At 42.2% G+C, this 15,811-nt stretch overlaps 1 protein-coding gene across 5 annotated transcripts in view; it reads right to left on the bottom strand.

The window, feature by feature from the left end:
• The window catches only part of actn4 (actinin, alpha 4), a 47,776-nt gene that overhangs the window by 9,299 nt on the left and 22,666 nt on the right, over positions 1-15,811 (bottom strand). For 4 of the 5 annotated variants that reach the window (XM_079559401.1, XM_079559397.1, XM_079559399.1 and 1 more), the window contains exons 8-16: positions 12,974-13,059; positions 11,599-11,691; positions 11,396-11,521; positions 7,599-7,703; positions 7,146-7,293; positions 6,548-6,698; positions 6,372-6,480; positions 2,383-2,523; positions 997-1,179 (exon numbers count right to left, since the gene is read on the bottom strand). In XM_079559401.1, coding sequence (XP_079415527.1) covers positions 997-1,179; positions 2,383-2,523; positions 6,372-6,480; positions 6,548-6,698; positions 7,146-7,293; positions 7,599-7,703; positions 11,396-11,521; positions 11,599-11,691; positions 12,974-13,059 — 1,142 coding nt within the window. Of the gene's footprint in view, positions 1-996; positions 1,180-2,382; positions 2,524-6,371; positions 6,481-6,547; positions 6,699-7,145; positions 7,294-7,598; positions 7,704-11,395; positions 11,522-11,598; positions 11,692-12,973; positions 13,060-14,328; positions 14,415-15,811 lie in introns of all 5 variants that reach the window. The other variant, XM_079559398.1, reaches the window with a different exon arrangement.

Genomic DNA, 15,811 nt, shown 5'->3' with positions numbered 1-15,811 from the left:
AAGAGACAGAGGCCTATTTCAAGCCATTCGCTACAGCCATTTTGAGGAGCAATTTTATACAAGGCAGTTATTCTAATTTACTGCATTTACAGAACAACAGAAGGTTTCGTCATCATTGTAGTGTGATATAGACCATGTGATTGAAAAAAAGCATTATACACCCTTTTTAAGCTTGTGCATGACGGCACTTCGGACCCGAATTAACACCTTTCTGAGTGACAGTGCAGGATTTTAGAGGCAGTTGTGGTGAACAGGTCTGAGCTCATTCTACACATGAGGACATTGTTGGACCATGTAGGGGGAGGAAAATACATAATTTTAACATTTTTAAACTCTGTATAGTCCTTTTAAGCTGCACAAACTATAGATTGCATAAACTGGTTAAATGCAAAAAACGGTATAATGCATAAATTGGTTAATATGCATAATATTTATAAATTGCATAAACTGTTTAAATCCATATATTCGTAATGGTATAAGCTGTTATGTTGCATAAACTGTTTAAAATGAACTGTTGAGATTGCATAAATTGGTTAATTTGTACTGTATAATTACGTTTGCATAAACTGGTAAAATGCATAAAAATTGCATAGACTTATGTTGCATAAACTTAAGATTGCATAAACTGTCTAAACGGCATAAACTGGTTAAATTCCATAAGTGGTTAATTTGCATAAATTGTTTATATTGCATAACCTTTTAAATTCCATTCCATGAAATCGCCTAAGTGATTAAATTGCTGCCTGAAATCCTATTAAAATGCATTGGCCGGATTCCCCATACACACTAATGGGCCAGATTCCACATACACACCAATGCAAAAAATTCAAAATCACGTAAAAAAAAAAACTACAAAAACAAACAAAACTTTTTTTTCTCAAAACCCACAAGTTGCAGAAGCTGAACATGAGCAAATTGCAGACATTGCAGAAAACGCTGAAAAGCATGAATTTGCAAACATAACTACATGTAAAATTGCTTAGAAAACTTATGAACCTGTTCCCATTTGTTGTCGATGCTCTCGGGTGTGATGGTGGTGTAGGGGTTGGTAACACTGCAGTTGATGTTGTTGGTTTGGCTGATCTTTTTGACCTGCTCCTGGATGTCCTGGATGGCCTTTCGCTCCGAGTCAGCGTCTGGGAGTGTGGATTTGAACTGCTCATGGGCTGTGATCAGACCCTGGGGGGGGGGGGGGGGGGGCACAGACACAATGTTTATATGCACAGCGCACCTTCAAAAAGCCACGTTAACAGATGTTTTGTAATACTCATTTTTCCCTGTACTGTGAAGTAATCACCGGGCTTCAGTTAAACTCCAAAATTGACGTGTATGATACGTATGATTTGTTGTCGAATGTACAACAAGCAAATTATAAAAAAGCACACAAGTAATATATTTTAAAAACGTATGTAGTCATACAGAAGAGAGACTTTTTATGAGTCACGCCACCCAGTTCCAAATTGGATATTGTCACTATTGTAAACTGTCACATGGCTACTGTACAGCTGTACTACCCTTCCCACTCTACTGTCAATCGGGACAAAAGGGGTTACTAAAGCACTGTGTATATTTCACTTTTTTTTGGTAATATAACCAGAATCATGCTTGATTAAAAAAAAATGGACATTGGCCACTTGCGTGTGCAATGTTTTTTGATTTATGAAGATTTTCCTCAACATCTGCACCTCAGACTTCGTCTGGTATGCGTTGCTTCTCTTTTCCCAATATAATCAGAAACCATGAAACCTTTTTTCACTGCCATGCAGATGACACACAACTGCATAAAACCTGATGGGACTGGATTCGTGCCTGTGTAAGACCTGGATGACACTGCACTCCTCCTTCCTCCTTGACCCTGATAAAACAAGTTATTAACTCTAGGTCCCTAAAAACAAGAGACAATACTGGACACTATCCATCCTAGCTAGATAGTGTCAACTTCTGTTGTGATATTCCTGTACAAAAACTAACTGATTTCATTTGATCTGCTGCTCACAGACTCCTTGCTGAACAGTTAATTAGGTATAAAACTGAAAGAGAGCACAGGCCTTGTTGTACCAGAGCAGTTGAAAGCCTTTCCTAGCGTAAACTCAGTAGTCTGTAGAATTAGCTCGCATGCAGTTGTGCTGTGGGAGGAAGTTCGTATAGCTACAGAGGTCTGCAAAAGTTTAGGCAGCCCTGTAAATGTTCATGATTTTCTTTTATAAATCATTGGTTGTCTGGATAAGAAATTTCATTTAAATATATCATATAGGAGACAAACACAGTGATATTTGAGTTGCAACTTTTCATCGCAACTTTTGGAGTGCGAGTAGAGGAAACCCGAAGAGCTCATGGCTACAGCCTTCATTAACGTGCACTGTCCCGACCATGGTGCTTTACCTCAATCTCCTCGATGGTGTGGACGATGAACATGTCCTGCAGGTCTTCCATGGCTCCCTCCATCCAGTTGTTGAAAGGTGCAGCTCTCTTAGCGTACTCCAAGTACATCTCATCTATTGTCTCCAGCTGCTTTTCTGTGTTCTGTCAAAAAGAAGTCATGGTATGCTACAGTTATGACAATAGCATTCTAACGGGAAGTATTGCATAAAAGTGACCCGTTACGGACACAATACCTAACTTTGTATTTTATGATTTAATTATTTTAAGCGCAGTAATGACTTCCTCCATTTCTTCTTATTTCCCTGTACTGAGAGGCCAAAACATCTACCAGAGCTGCCAGACTTTGAAGCTACACACTGCTGCAGCACCTTCTCACCATATACATTGGGGGGGAAAGTATTTCATCGACCACTGATTTTGCAAGTAGTCTCACTCGTTTTTTTTTTAAGCATAAAATACAAATAAATCTAAAAATATTACAATGTGATTTTCTGGATTTTAATATTAGATTCCGTCTCTCACGGTGTACATATGATGAAAATTACACACCTCTTTGATCATTGTAAATAGGAAAACTTACAAAATCAGTGGGGGATCAAATATTTATACAGTATTTTTACTTTATCTAAATATTCCGAAAAGCATAATACCACCACTTCATACATACATACATACACATATATATTATATATATATATATATATACATATATATATATATACATATTATATATATATATATATACATATACATATATATATACATATATATATATATACATATATATATATACATGTATATATATATATATATATACATATGTATATATACATATATATTGAGGCTTTCTATCCGGAAAGATGAAGTATGAACTCATATGAACAGGCCTTAAAATGAATGTCAAGTCTATGTGTGATAATTTAAATTTTACTTAATTATTATCCCTGCATATGTTGGTCATGGGATGCACCGATAACACTTTTTCTAAAACTGATATGAGTACGAGTACTTTGATATAAGTACTTGCCAATACCGATATGAGTACAAGGCATTTTCTTTTCTTCATACTTTTTTAACTAAAAAGACGGTTTATAGTGTTTCTGGGAGGAGTGCCATCACGTGGTATAACGTTCATGAAGCCAGGTGCCATACACCGTGCTCTTTCATGGCACGGCTGATTTACGCACTTAAAATGTTTATCTTCAAATATGCTGGCTTCAAACTGACCAACAGAGAAAGACAAGAACTTGGCAACTTCTGTGTGTTGGGAGTATCAGCATACGTCAAGTCATGGTTCCTATCCCATGGTTCCCTGCAGGTGACTTGCGTCTGTTTAAGCTCCTCATCGAAATCGGCTCATCATTGTCATTGGGTGACTTCAAGAAACTTTGTGGGCACCTCTGGTACCTAAGCGAAGAGTTGGTGGCCCTTGCCTTTTTTGATCCAGAAGTCGATGCAGCTGAGAAAAGGGCTATGATTAAGCAACTAAGTCACAGTGCGCAAAAGGACCCTGCAAAACGAATTGCAATCGACCAGTCCACAATCCACGATAAAAGGCTGAGGGATTTTTGTACCAGCAACACATGGAATTTCTTTGAGATTCTTTACTCCCCAACTCTTTCCTGGCAACAGGTCCAGATTTGGGAATCAAACGCAGACTATCTGAAGAAGTGGTCTGCAAACTTGGCGTTGTCAACGACTCTGCCGAACGAGGAGTCGCACTGAAGCAGGAGCACAATGCCTTGATGACCAAATATGAGAGACAGACACAGTTTGTCCTACAGGCCGTTGCAGAACACCGCAAACTGTATCTCGATTCAATGAAGGCAACAGTGATCAAGGGTCTTGCTTCCACGTCATCAAACACATAGGATGGTGGAGCTATGAACATCTCGCAAGCACTCTATTGAACTATCACTGACATGACTTTGTCAATCCTTGAGAACACTGCCTATAGCTCTTTAACTCATTGACTGCCATTTTCAAATCAGAGAGCTCCCCACTGCAAGGGGTTTGTCAGGATTTTGACTGTTTTTTCAAGACCCACAGAAAATTTAGGTCTGGGTCTATGTCAACACAAAACCCACCAAAAGAAAGATAAGACTCTCACCTTTCATCTAAAAAAAGAGCTTGTTTGTACCTCTTTCCATTCTTTAGTGATCAACCGTAGAAAATGGGTGAAATCACCCAAAATGCTGTTTTCTGACCAAAAAGCTGAGAAAACGAAAGAGCAATGCTGCCACCTAGTGACTCAATAAAATAACTTGTAGTTCTTTTATTGAGTCACAAGGTGGCAGCATTAGGCAGCACAACTAAGATTTTAACACCAGACATGCTCAAGGCTTTGCTGCAGCTGTTCCCATTGAAAAACCTAATTGACGTCTATAGACGTCATTGGCAGTCAGCGATCGGATTTCAATTGACGTCTATAGACGGCATTGGTCAATTCCTGATGACTTTAACAAGCACTTTAATTGTCATTCTTGTGTTTAACAGCAATTTATATTATAACATGAAAACACGAAAATGTTTGTAATTTAATTATTGAAACTTGAGTCGCTTTGAGCATACCCTAAATATTGACCAATCATGGAGATATTTGGTACCAACAAGTTTCTACTGAGGGAGAATCTATTGGGAGGATGAAATTTTAAAAGTCAGAATTTAAGGACCACCCTAATACATATATATATATACATATATATATGTGTGTGTGCGCATAGATAGATAGATAGATAGATAGATAGATAGATAGATAGATAGATAGATAGATAGATAGATAGATAGATAGATAGATAGATAGATAGATAGATAGATAGATAGATAGATAGATAGATAGATAGATAGATAGATAGATAGATAGATAGATAGATAGATAGATAGATAGATAGATAGATAGATAGATAGATAGATAGATAGATAGATAGATAGATAGATAGATAGATAGATAGATAGATAGATAGATAGATAGATAGATAGATAGATAGATAGATAGATAGATAGATAGATAGATAGATAGATAGATAGATAGATAGATAGATAGATAGATAGATAGATAGATAGATAGATAGATAGATAGATAGATAGATAGATAGATAGATAGATAGATAGATAGATAGATAGATAGATAGATAGATAGATAGATAGATAGATAGATAGATAGATAGATAGATAGATAGATAGATAGATAGATAGATAGATAGATAGATAGATAGATAGATAGATAGATAGATAGATAGATAGATAGATAGATAGATAGATAGATAGATAGATAGATAGATAGATAGATAGATAGATAGATAGATAGATAGATAGATAGATAGATAGATAGATAGATAGATAGATAGATAGATAGATAGATAGATAGATAGATAGATAGATAGATAGATAGATAGATAGATAGATAGATAGATAGATAGATAGATAGATAGATAGATAGATAGATAGATAGATAGATAGATAGATAGATAGATAGATAGATAGATAGATAGATAGATAGATAGATAGATAGATAGATAGATAGATAGATAGATAGATAGATAGATAGATAGATAGATAGATAGATAGATAGATAGATAGATAGATAGATAGATAGATAGATAGATAGATAGATAGATAGATAGATAGATAGATAGATAGATAGATAGATAGATAGATAGATAGATAGATAGATAGATAGATAGATAGATAGATAGATAGATAGATAGATAGATAGATAGATAGATAGATAGATAGATAAATATATTAAAATCAACAACAGAGTCACTTACAAAATGTGTGTGTAATGAATGTGTAAATATCACACTGAAAATTACTACCTTCTACCAAATCAACAGGTGAACTAATGAACTATTTGAATTACTTTTAAGAGAAGATATAGGATATAGGATATAGGTTCTGAGTGATAGCTACGGGATTTGATCAAAGCATCTGGCTGGCTACTGAATTCATTAAGTGTTATTGTAAGTGAGTGAGGGTTAGTTTCCCACCTCCAGGGCCTCCCTGCGACCAGAAGTCAGGGCCCCCAGAACATCCCACTGTTCACAAATCTTTTGGCAGCGTGTGTTGACACTTGGCGAGTCATAGTAGTCCAGGTCACTGCAGACAAACACATTAGTCGATGCGTCCCTTGGCATACTGCTGCCACAGTGGCCACATAACTTACTTTAGCTCCTGCGCGATGGCAGCAATTTGCTCTACACGGTCCTGGTGTGCAGTCAGCTCACTCTCAAAGGCCTTGTGCTTCCGCAGCAGGGCTTTAACTTCTGACAGGTTGGCAGTTTCGTAGTCCTTCTGTTTCAGCATGGTCTCTTTACCTATGCACACGGTTCGGGTTTAAATCCCATGTTAGAAGTGCAGGGGTCTTATTTGTGTTTGTAGAGCACATTAAAAAAAACAAAGTGCTTCACAACAACAATTAGAGACGCAGAGAGATCAAATAAAAATAAAAGATAACAGACCAAGATACACTCAACTAGCTCGTAATGAAGGCCAGGGAGAAGAAGTATGTTTTCAGGTGGGACTTGAACTGTCCTACAGACTGGTCAAGGACTGCGGCCTTACCGTTGGTCAAGGACTGCGGCCTTACCGTTGGTCAAGGACTGCGGCCTTACCGTTGGTCAAGGACTGAGGCCTTACCGTTGGTCAAGGACTGCGGCCTTACCGTTGGTCAAGGACTGCGGCCTTACCGTTGGTCAAGGACTGCGGCCTTACCGTTGGTCAAGGACTGCGGCCTTACCGTTGGTCAAGGACTGCGGCCTTACCGTTGGTCCAGGACTCATGGATAGCGGCCTTCTGGCGGAACTTCTCGGCAAGGTGGTCCAGTCTTTCCAGACGGCGGATCTCATTTAGCAGCCACTCCTCGTAACCTTTCTCCGCCCCCTCCAGGGTCTGCCATGACCCGTTGATGTCCTGCTCACAGCACATAGGAACTTTTCAAAGGCACTAGCTTTAACTTCAGGTAATGCAATGAAAAACAATTACTTGCTATTTTTGGCTTTTTACTTTTATATTGATCAAGATCTTGGCGAGAAATTGTTTTGTCCTAACATTAATGAATGATTTCTTCTTTTTTTTGTGTTACTACCTGATTATAATAATTCTGTCAATGCCCAGTCTGATCAATTGAGACCACTGGATCTTCATGATCATGAGCTGGTTAAACTTGAGCCTGGACTATTTTCATCAAAGACAAAGCGTGGGATAAGGATACGTACAGACACCATGCGTCCCTCCGAGGGCATGAAGGCCGGCCTGTTGCTGAGCCGGAGTTTAGTCTGCAGGGTGTTGAAGCTGATCTCCAGCTGGCACTTCTCCTGGACCTTGAGGCACACACGGAGGTTCAGAGATCATCATACATTTTTTATAATAGTAGGTAGGTAGGTGGTCAGTTGAAGGAGATAAAACAGATCAGAGAATCACAATCATATTACCGTATTTTACGGACTATAAGTCACACTTTTTTCATAGTTTGGAGGGGGTCTTATACTCCGGAGTGACAAACATGTGATTTTAAAAAATATATATATTTTAAATATATAATTTCACATGCCGCTAGAGGGCACTGCAGGCAACAGAAAGATAGTTTGGAGTGAAAAAGAAACTGGAGAGGCACTGTTGAAAAGTGGAGGTTACTCTTACCGCGCTGAAGAAAACAAAACAAGCTAATCACTGGCTAATAGCTAGATGGCCACATTTAGAGGAATGGGTTCACAAATGAGAGCTTAAAAAACATGCTGCCGGGAGAGGCTTGTCAGCAGTGCAGTTATGCCTCCGTGCCCAGGCAGCGCTCAAGGCATCCTCTGTGTCACTTCTGAACAATGGATTTAGTGATTTGGAGTGAGATGGAGAGTTTGGTATGTTCTTTATGCTGTAGTTCAACGAACATTTCAACCGGTTTGATTCTCACCCCTCTCCCTCCTCTTCACACGTCTCCAGCCCAGTGGACACTGCCCCCCTGCCCCGACCACCTTCACCTGCCTCCAGCCCCCCTGCACCCACGTCTCCAGCCCCCACCATACAGACTTCCTCTAGCACCTGCCCCACCCCCGGCAGTCCACCCCCACACCAGTCCCCCCTCACTCCCCCCTCTCCATCACACCGGACCAGGTGAGGAGAGAGCTGAGGCGACTGAAGCGGAGGAAAGCTGCAGGACCAGATGGCATCAGTCCCAGGCTGCTGAGGACCTGTGCAGACCAGCTCTCCGAGGTCCTCTGCCACATCTACAACCTGAGCCTCAGCCTGGAGAAGGTCCCCGTCCTGTGGAAGACCTCCTGTCTGATCCAGGTTCCTAAAACAGCGCACGCCAGGGAACCGGCCCACTACAGACCAGTCGCCCTGACCTCCCACCTGATGAAGACGATGGAGTGGCTCATCCTCACCCACCTCCGCTCTGTGGTGAGCCCCACCCTCGACCCGCTGCAGTTTGCCTACAGACCCAACATCGGAGTAGAGGACGCTGTCATCTACCTGTCGGAGCGGGCGCTCACGCACCTGGAGCACGCCGGGAACGCTGTGAGGGTCATGTTCTTTGACTTCTCCAGTACCTTCAACACCATCAGGCCGGCGCTGCTGCGGGGGAAGCTGGAGGACGCGGGAGTGGATGAACATCTCACCGCATGGACCATCGACTACCTCACGGACCGACCACAGTATGTGCGGCTGCGCAGCTGTGAGTCTGAGGTGGTCGTCTGCAGCACCGGGGCCCCTCAGGGCACCGTCCTCTCACCGTTTCTCTTCACCATCTACACATCGGACTTCACATACAACACGGACAGTTGTCATCTCCAGAAGTTCTCCGACGACTCCGCCATCGTGGGCTGTGTGTCTAAGGGGAACGACCTGGAGTACCGGTCAGTCATCATAGACTTTGTGGACTGGTGTGAGCGCAACCACCTGTGCTTGAACATCAGTAAGACGAAGGAGATGGTGATCGACTTCACGAGGAAGCCACTACCGCACACACCGCTGAACATCCAGGGGGAGGACATTGAGGAGGTGGACAGTTTCAAGTACCTGGGTGTTCACCTCAACAATAAACTGGACTGGTCCCACAACACCAACGCCCTGTACAAGAAGGGCCAAAGTCGCCTCCACCTTCTGAGGAGACTGAGGTCCTTCAGAGTGAGCAGGCCTCTGCTCAGGACTTTTTATGACTCTGTGGTGGCCTCTGCTCTCCACTACGCTGCCGTGTGCTGGGCCCCGGGCAGCACAGAGCGGGACAAGAACAGACTGAACAAGCTGGTCAGGAGGGCCAGCTCCGTCCTGGGCTGCCCCCTGGACTCTGTGGAGGAGGTGAGGGACAGGAGGGTGTTAGCCAAGCTCACCACCATCATGGACAACACCTCCCACCCACTGCACGGGACTGTAGAAGAGCTGAGCAGCTCTCTCAGTGGCAGACTGAGACACCCTCAGTGCAGGACGGAGCGCTACCGCAAAGCCTTCATCCCCACTGCTGTCAGACTGTACAATAAGACTGTGAAGTAACATGTGCAATAATCTCTGTATCAGCTGCACTTTATTAACTCTGAGTGATCTTCTTGACTCCGACTGTAACAAGTGAATTTCTCCTTTGTGAGATCAATAAAGGATTATCTCGTCTTATCTTATCTTAGTTATCTGAACTGTTTATGTGACGTTAACATTAGGGTTGGGCGATGTTCCCTTAATTGGCCGTTGACGATGTTTACAGTGAACCATCGAGATGGACGATGATATCACCCATTTCTCATTATAAGCATTATAAGACATTTACATAGCCTATACATATGCTGCATATTACTATTTATGTTAGGAAAATGTGAGATTGCAGGATAAATGGATCTAAACTAAACATGATCTGACCAGAGTCATGGAACATGAATGTTGCAACAGAAATGTATTAAAACTTGTGCGTAAAGTCTGAGAGGAGACGACTTATTCAGAGCACCAACTCCTCCTCAACACCAGTGCTCTTATCACACTAACACGAATGCAAATCGGAGCTTATTATTTGCATTTGCTCAATTGTAACGTAATGTTTAAGAAACAGTGGGTGAACGGGACAATATGTGCACGTTTGCGTCGTAGCTACATTTTTGAAGCTGCTCCACGCGTCGCCCGGTCCGTCTGCTTGTAACCTTCTAACTCCTGCACCGCCTCTTTCCCTCCTCTCTCTCCTCTCCCTCTCCTCTCTCAGTTCTTCGTCAGAATAATCCAAACCCATGCGTGCCCATGCTAGCTCCGATGTGAGAGCTATCTCGTCATTTTAAAAGGGTTTAAGTTTCCGTACGAAGCAAAGCAAAACCACGCGCTGTTAAACTCTGAGCTGCAGAGAGAGAGAGCCCCGCGCGTCAGAAATAGAGCAGCTGCGTCTTTACTTTAATAATTACGGCTAACACATCATGGCTTCTGGCAGGTACTGAAACTAGCGTCCATATTAGTTATATCCGTGATTTAATTTACAGTGCAATCCCTGCAAAGTTTGTAGGTTTACAAGGCCTACAGAAGACCAGTGCGTGTTTCTGACAGGAGGGGGCGTGGCATCACGATGGTGGCTCTCCATCGTACAACCCTAGTTAACATACCAGACACCTATTAAGCCTGTAGATTTTTTCTTCATTAGGCATCATAATGAAATATATCTTAGTCATTTATCATAATTTATCAATAGTTGAATTATCTTCTTTACAGAGCCGTGGTGTACTGCACACAGCCCTATTTTACTTTACCCAGCAACACGCACTGTCCTGAGCCAAAACAAATAATGAAAAGGCCACAAGTTTGGTAACAGGGAATGCAATACTTTCAAAGAATGTGAAATATATACTGTATAGGCAACAACACCTGTTATACCTTAAATATGTGGCTACCTAAACATCTGTTTCATGCTTCCTGCCTGATTATTGTCCAGTCCTAGTGTAATCTTAGTAGACTGTTTGCTATCAGCAGTCTGAATAGAAGTATTCAGGCATTGTGCTCCAATTCCGGAGAATGGGAACACAATGACCGCTCTCAGTGAGTAGATGACGCAGACCTTGGGCGGCTTGTGCACGCGGCGGTAGTCTCTGAAGTCCTCCAATTTCTGCTGCATCTCAGCCATAGTCTTCTCTGGGGTGCGGTTCTCCAGCCATGGGATGGTGCGACGGATCCACTCAAGCAGCTGTGCACCAACAAAAAAACACACAACTTAAGTCTCTCTGAGACGCTGATCTGACGTTAGAACATGTTTGTACTCACCTGACTGGCCAGTTTCTCGTAATCCTCCATCAAACGCTCGTTGTCCTGGTTGACGGCCAGTACTTTGCATATACGATTGGCAGCTGTCTCGGCCTATCAGCAATAATTCAGTGAGAAGAAAGCCCATCTCCATAGTACAACTGTGAGAAGGCCACCCTTTAAGAAACTCCTATCCAGATTACAATGTTTATATCATCACACTAAACATATGGAACTAACTCTTGGATAAAAGACCAAAGCTCTTAAGCCGTTATCCACATGGTACTTTAAGTGCTGCAGACATTTCACCTCTCTACCAAAAAGCTTCATCTAATGACTAATGAAACAGGCCAAATAAAAAGTGGCAGGGTTAAACTTTTAGTCCTTTAACTTTAGAATGAAGATGTGGGATCTTTATTCTAAAAATCTCCGCTGTTTAGTCAGTATCAGTTCTATGTCCACCCTGCTGCCTTCCCTGGGCAGTGTTGCGGATACTGATATCAATATTGATACAGCAGGGTTTCTACGGGGAGCAGCATGTCAAATCAATGCTTTTTAATACCAAAACACTATAATCTTAATGCAACAAACATAAAAATCTGCATATTTGCAAAAAATCTGCCTTAAAAAGACACAATTCCTTTAATTACTTTTAATGCCCGACAGAAACCCAGTACAATGCTTACAAAGCTTTTTAGAGGAGAAATGAAACATTTAAACTGCGAAGTACAGGTGGCAGCATAAGAACTTTTATCTACGATGGAAAACTCCTGTGCAACTGAGAGCTCACAAACATATCTCGGGTAAAAGGTGTAGCACGGCACACAAGCTGTAACGGTGTCTTAAACTTAAGGTTTTGTTTTGTCTAAACTAAACCAACGTTGTCCTAGTTATGTGCGCTCAGGGAAGTCCATGCCACAGGGGTTAGTCCTGTTCACACATGCATGCATCAGCTCATTGTCTCGTCACACTGAGCCACTGTGCAGTGGTCTGCTTCTTACCCTCTGGAACTGAGACTACACTGCCACTGGAATCACAAAGGCTGTTTTCAGAATAAAGCACTTTCAAGGTGACCACTCATATGTGGAAAAACACAAGTGTAATATTCCCCGCAGTAAGATCCCAGTCCTGGTCCAAATCCCTCCTCACAAGTCGGCTGAGGCCTGCGCCACTGCAGGCGTCAGTCAAGTGTGCGCTTTGAGAGACTTGCACCAAAACAGGGAAAGAATGAGAGAAAGAAAGTCAAGTTCTTTTCATTTCAGGGTCCCCTTTGTTTGAGATTTGGGCTGGTTACTTCGCACTTTAAGTTTGAACATTTGAAAGGGTCCGTCATTATGTTTGTACAAACGGGGCCCTGAAGTCAACAGGTGTGAGAGGAAAGCGTACAGTAGCTCACCTTCTGAGCACCAGAAAAGGCGTGATAGAAGCACGACACGTAGGTCATGATGGCCTTTTCATCGGGCCGCAGCGTACCCACGATGTCTACAGCACCAGCAGCAGAGGAGGAGAGAGAGGAGAGAGAGGACAGGTCAGGTTACCAGAGCAGCCCCACACGCGCCACGGAGGCAAGACCAGTCACATCCCAGCACGGAGGACACAAGCGCCCAAACAACGCTGCCACAACTTTACAGCTGAGCTCTTCCCTCTGTCGCTGAGGAGGACGAGCAGAGGTGGGTCACACTAGTTACGCTTGTATTTCTTATCTTAAGAATGTTTATGTTTTATCTCGTATTAATAAGGAATCACTCTCAAATTGGTTTGTGTTTTATTTGTTGGATTACTCCTATACCAAAACAAAGTCAAGAGATAGGGTGTACATTGTCTCCCTAAGGCAATTTCCTCTCAGTTACTTCACTAATATTTTTAACCCTTGGATGCACAACCTACCAATGCCTACACTCTGCCACAAGGTATTCCTCAGAAAATATGTTTCAGACATGAGGCCATTTGCATTTTTAGAAATTGCAGTTTTTGTATCAATACCCACTCTTCCACAATTAAAAGGGACTAGATGCAAGCTAGCCATTTTATACTCACTACTGCCACCTCAGGTCATATGTGTAACTGCAGCTTCTATATTAAGCTCGTGCATGACGGCCCTTCGGGCCTGAAGTAAAACCTTTGTCACTGACAGTGCAGGATTTTAGAGGCAGTTGTGGTGAACAGGTTTGGGTTCATTCTACACATTAGGACATGGCTGGAACATGTAGGGGGAGGAAAATACATAATTTTAACATTTTTAAACTGTATAGTCCCTTTAAAATCAATGCAATAAACTGGGTTGTTGCATATATAGAGTTATATAGTTCCAATATTGTTTTTAGTTAGCTAAGTCAGGTACACAATACTGAGCTACCTACCTAAATACAACACTGTTAGATTATAATGTGTGATCAGATTTGCCTGCTTCATTGTTAGCTGTCAATAAACAATAAGTTCATAAATGGAGGTAATACAGACATGTATGTTACATACTTACATGTAACTTTTCATTTTAAAGATTTTGAATAATGACAACCCATCTAAGGGTTAACCAAACACGTATCTTCCCAATCAGTATAATGGTTAGGCTACTTTACCCACCACTGACAACGAACATGTTTCACCAATCTAAATGTATTTTTAGGAGCGTTATTTGTGCGTTCAAGCCCTCTCATCTGCAGTTGTTTGAGGTGAGGCAGCTGAAAAGGAAGCCATGCTGGACAGAGACAGAGCTGGCCGCTGCAGGCCAGTAGGGGGCATCACTGGTACCTTCTGCGCTCCGGAGAAAGCATGGTAGAAACTGGAGACATAAGTCATTATGGCCTTCTCATCAGGACGAGCAGTGTTGACAATGTCTACAACATGTGAAGCAAGGTTTCAGACTTTTAACAGGTATGACAGCACACACACACACACAGACTGGACTGGTCACGCAACGCAAACACACACAGCCTGATATGATCTAGGCATACAGTAGGTGAGCAAGGCGGCTGCACCATCTGCTGGACTGGGCGCCAATCGTCTAGAGCTGGCCCTGCAAACACAACAGTAGCTCCACATCGGGCTGGAAAAGAAGATGACGTAGAATCCAACCAAAAAACATGATCCAGCCCTGGGACCAACACAGACAACACTGTTGAGCGCTGCAGAAGGACCGGCCGCCTGTGTTGCAAGTTGCAACATTTACAGTGATAAGCATAAGTATCCGTACATTTTGCCACACTATGGTTCACAAACAAATATATTTAGTTGAAATTTTATGTGAAAGACACACACCAAGTGGCACACAATTGTGAAGTGAAATGAAATTCATACATGATTTAGATTTTTTTTTATGAATAAAATCTGTGTGATGTGCAAACGTATCTACCTCTTTCCTTTTAGTGCAACCAATTGCCTTCATAAGTTGCATGATGATTTCGGAATGATCACATGTTGACCTAAATAGAGTCTACCTGTGTGTAATCTAATGTCAGTTCAAATACAGCTGCTCTGTGATGGTCTCAGAGGTCTGTTAGAGACTATTGTGGAGCAGAAGCATCATGAAGCCCAAGAACACACCAGACAGGTCTGGGATAAAGCTATTGAGAAGTATAAAGCTGGGTTAGGTTATACAGTAAAAAGATTTCCAAAGCTTTGAACATCTCTCAGTGTACAGTTAAATACTATAATGGAAAGAGTCTGGCATCACTGCTAACCTACCAAGACCCGGCCGTCCTCCTAAACTTACTGACCGAACAAGGACAGCACTGACCACAGCTGTTACCAAGAAGCCTATGATGACCCTGGACGAACTGCAGAGAGCTACAGCTCAGGTGGGGGAAACTGTCCACAAAACAACTATTAGTCGTACACTGCACAAATCTGGCCTTTATGAAAGAGTGGCTAGAAGAAGCCATTTTTAAAAGAAAACCATAAGAAGTCCCGTTTTCTGTTTGCCAGAAGCCACATGGGGGATACAGCAAACATGTGGAAGAAAGTGAGATGAAACCAAAATGGAACTTTTTGGCCTAAACGCAAAACGCTATGTGTGGCGTAAAAGTAACACTGCACATCACCCTGAAAACTCCATCCCTGCTGTCAAAGGTGGCGGTAGCATCAAGGTGCTTTTCTTCAGCAGCGACAGGGAAGGTGGATGGGGCCAAAAACAGGGGAAACTTGGACGAAAATCTGTTGCCATCTGCAGAAGAGTTGAAACTGAGGCAGAGGTTCACCTTCCAGGGAGACAACGACCCTAAACATAAAGCCAGGG

Source organism: Gobius niger (genome assembly GCF_951799975.1).
Source record: "Gobius niger genome assembly, chromosome: 1".
Lineage (NCBI taxonomy): Eukaryota > Metazoa > Chordata > Actinopteri > Gobiiformes > Gobiidae > Gobius > Gobius niger.
This window is presented reverse-complemented; position numbering and strand designations above follow the sequence as displayed.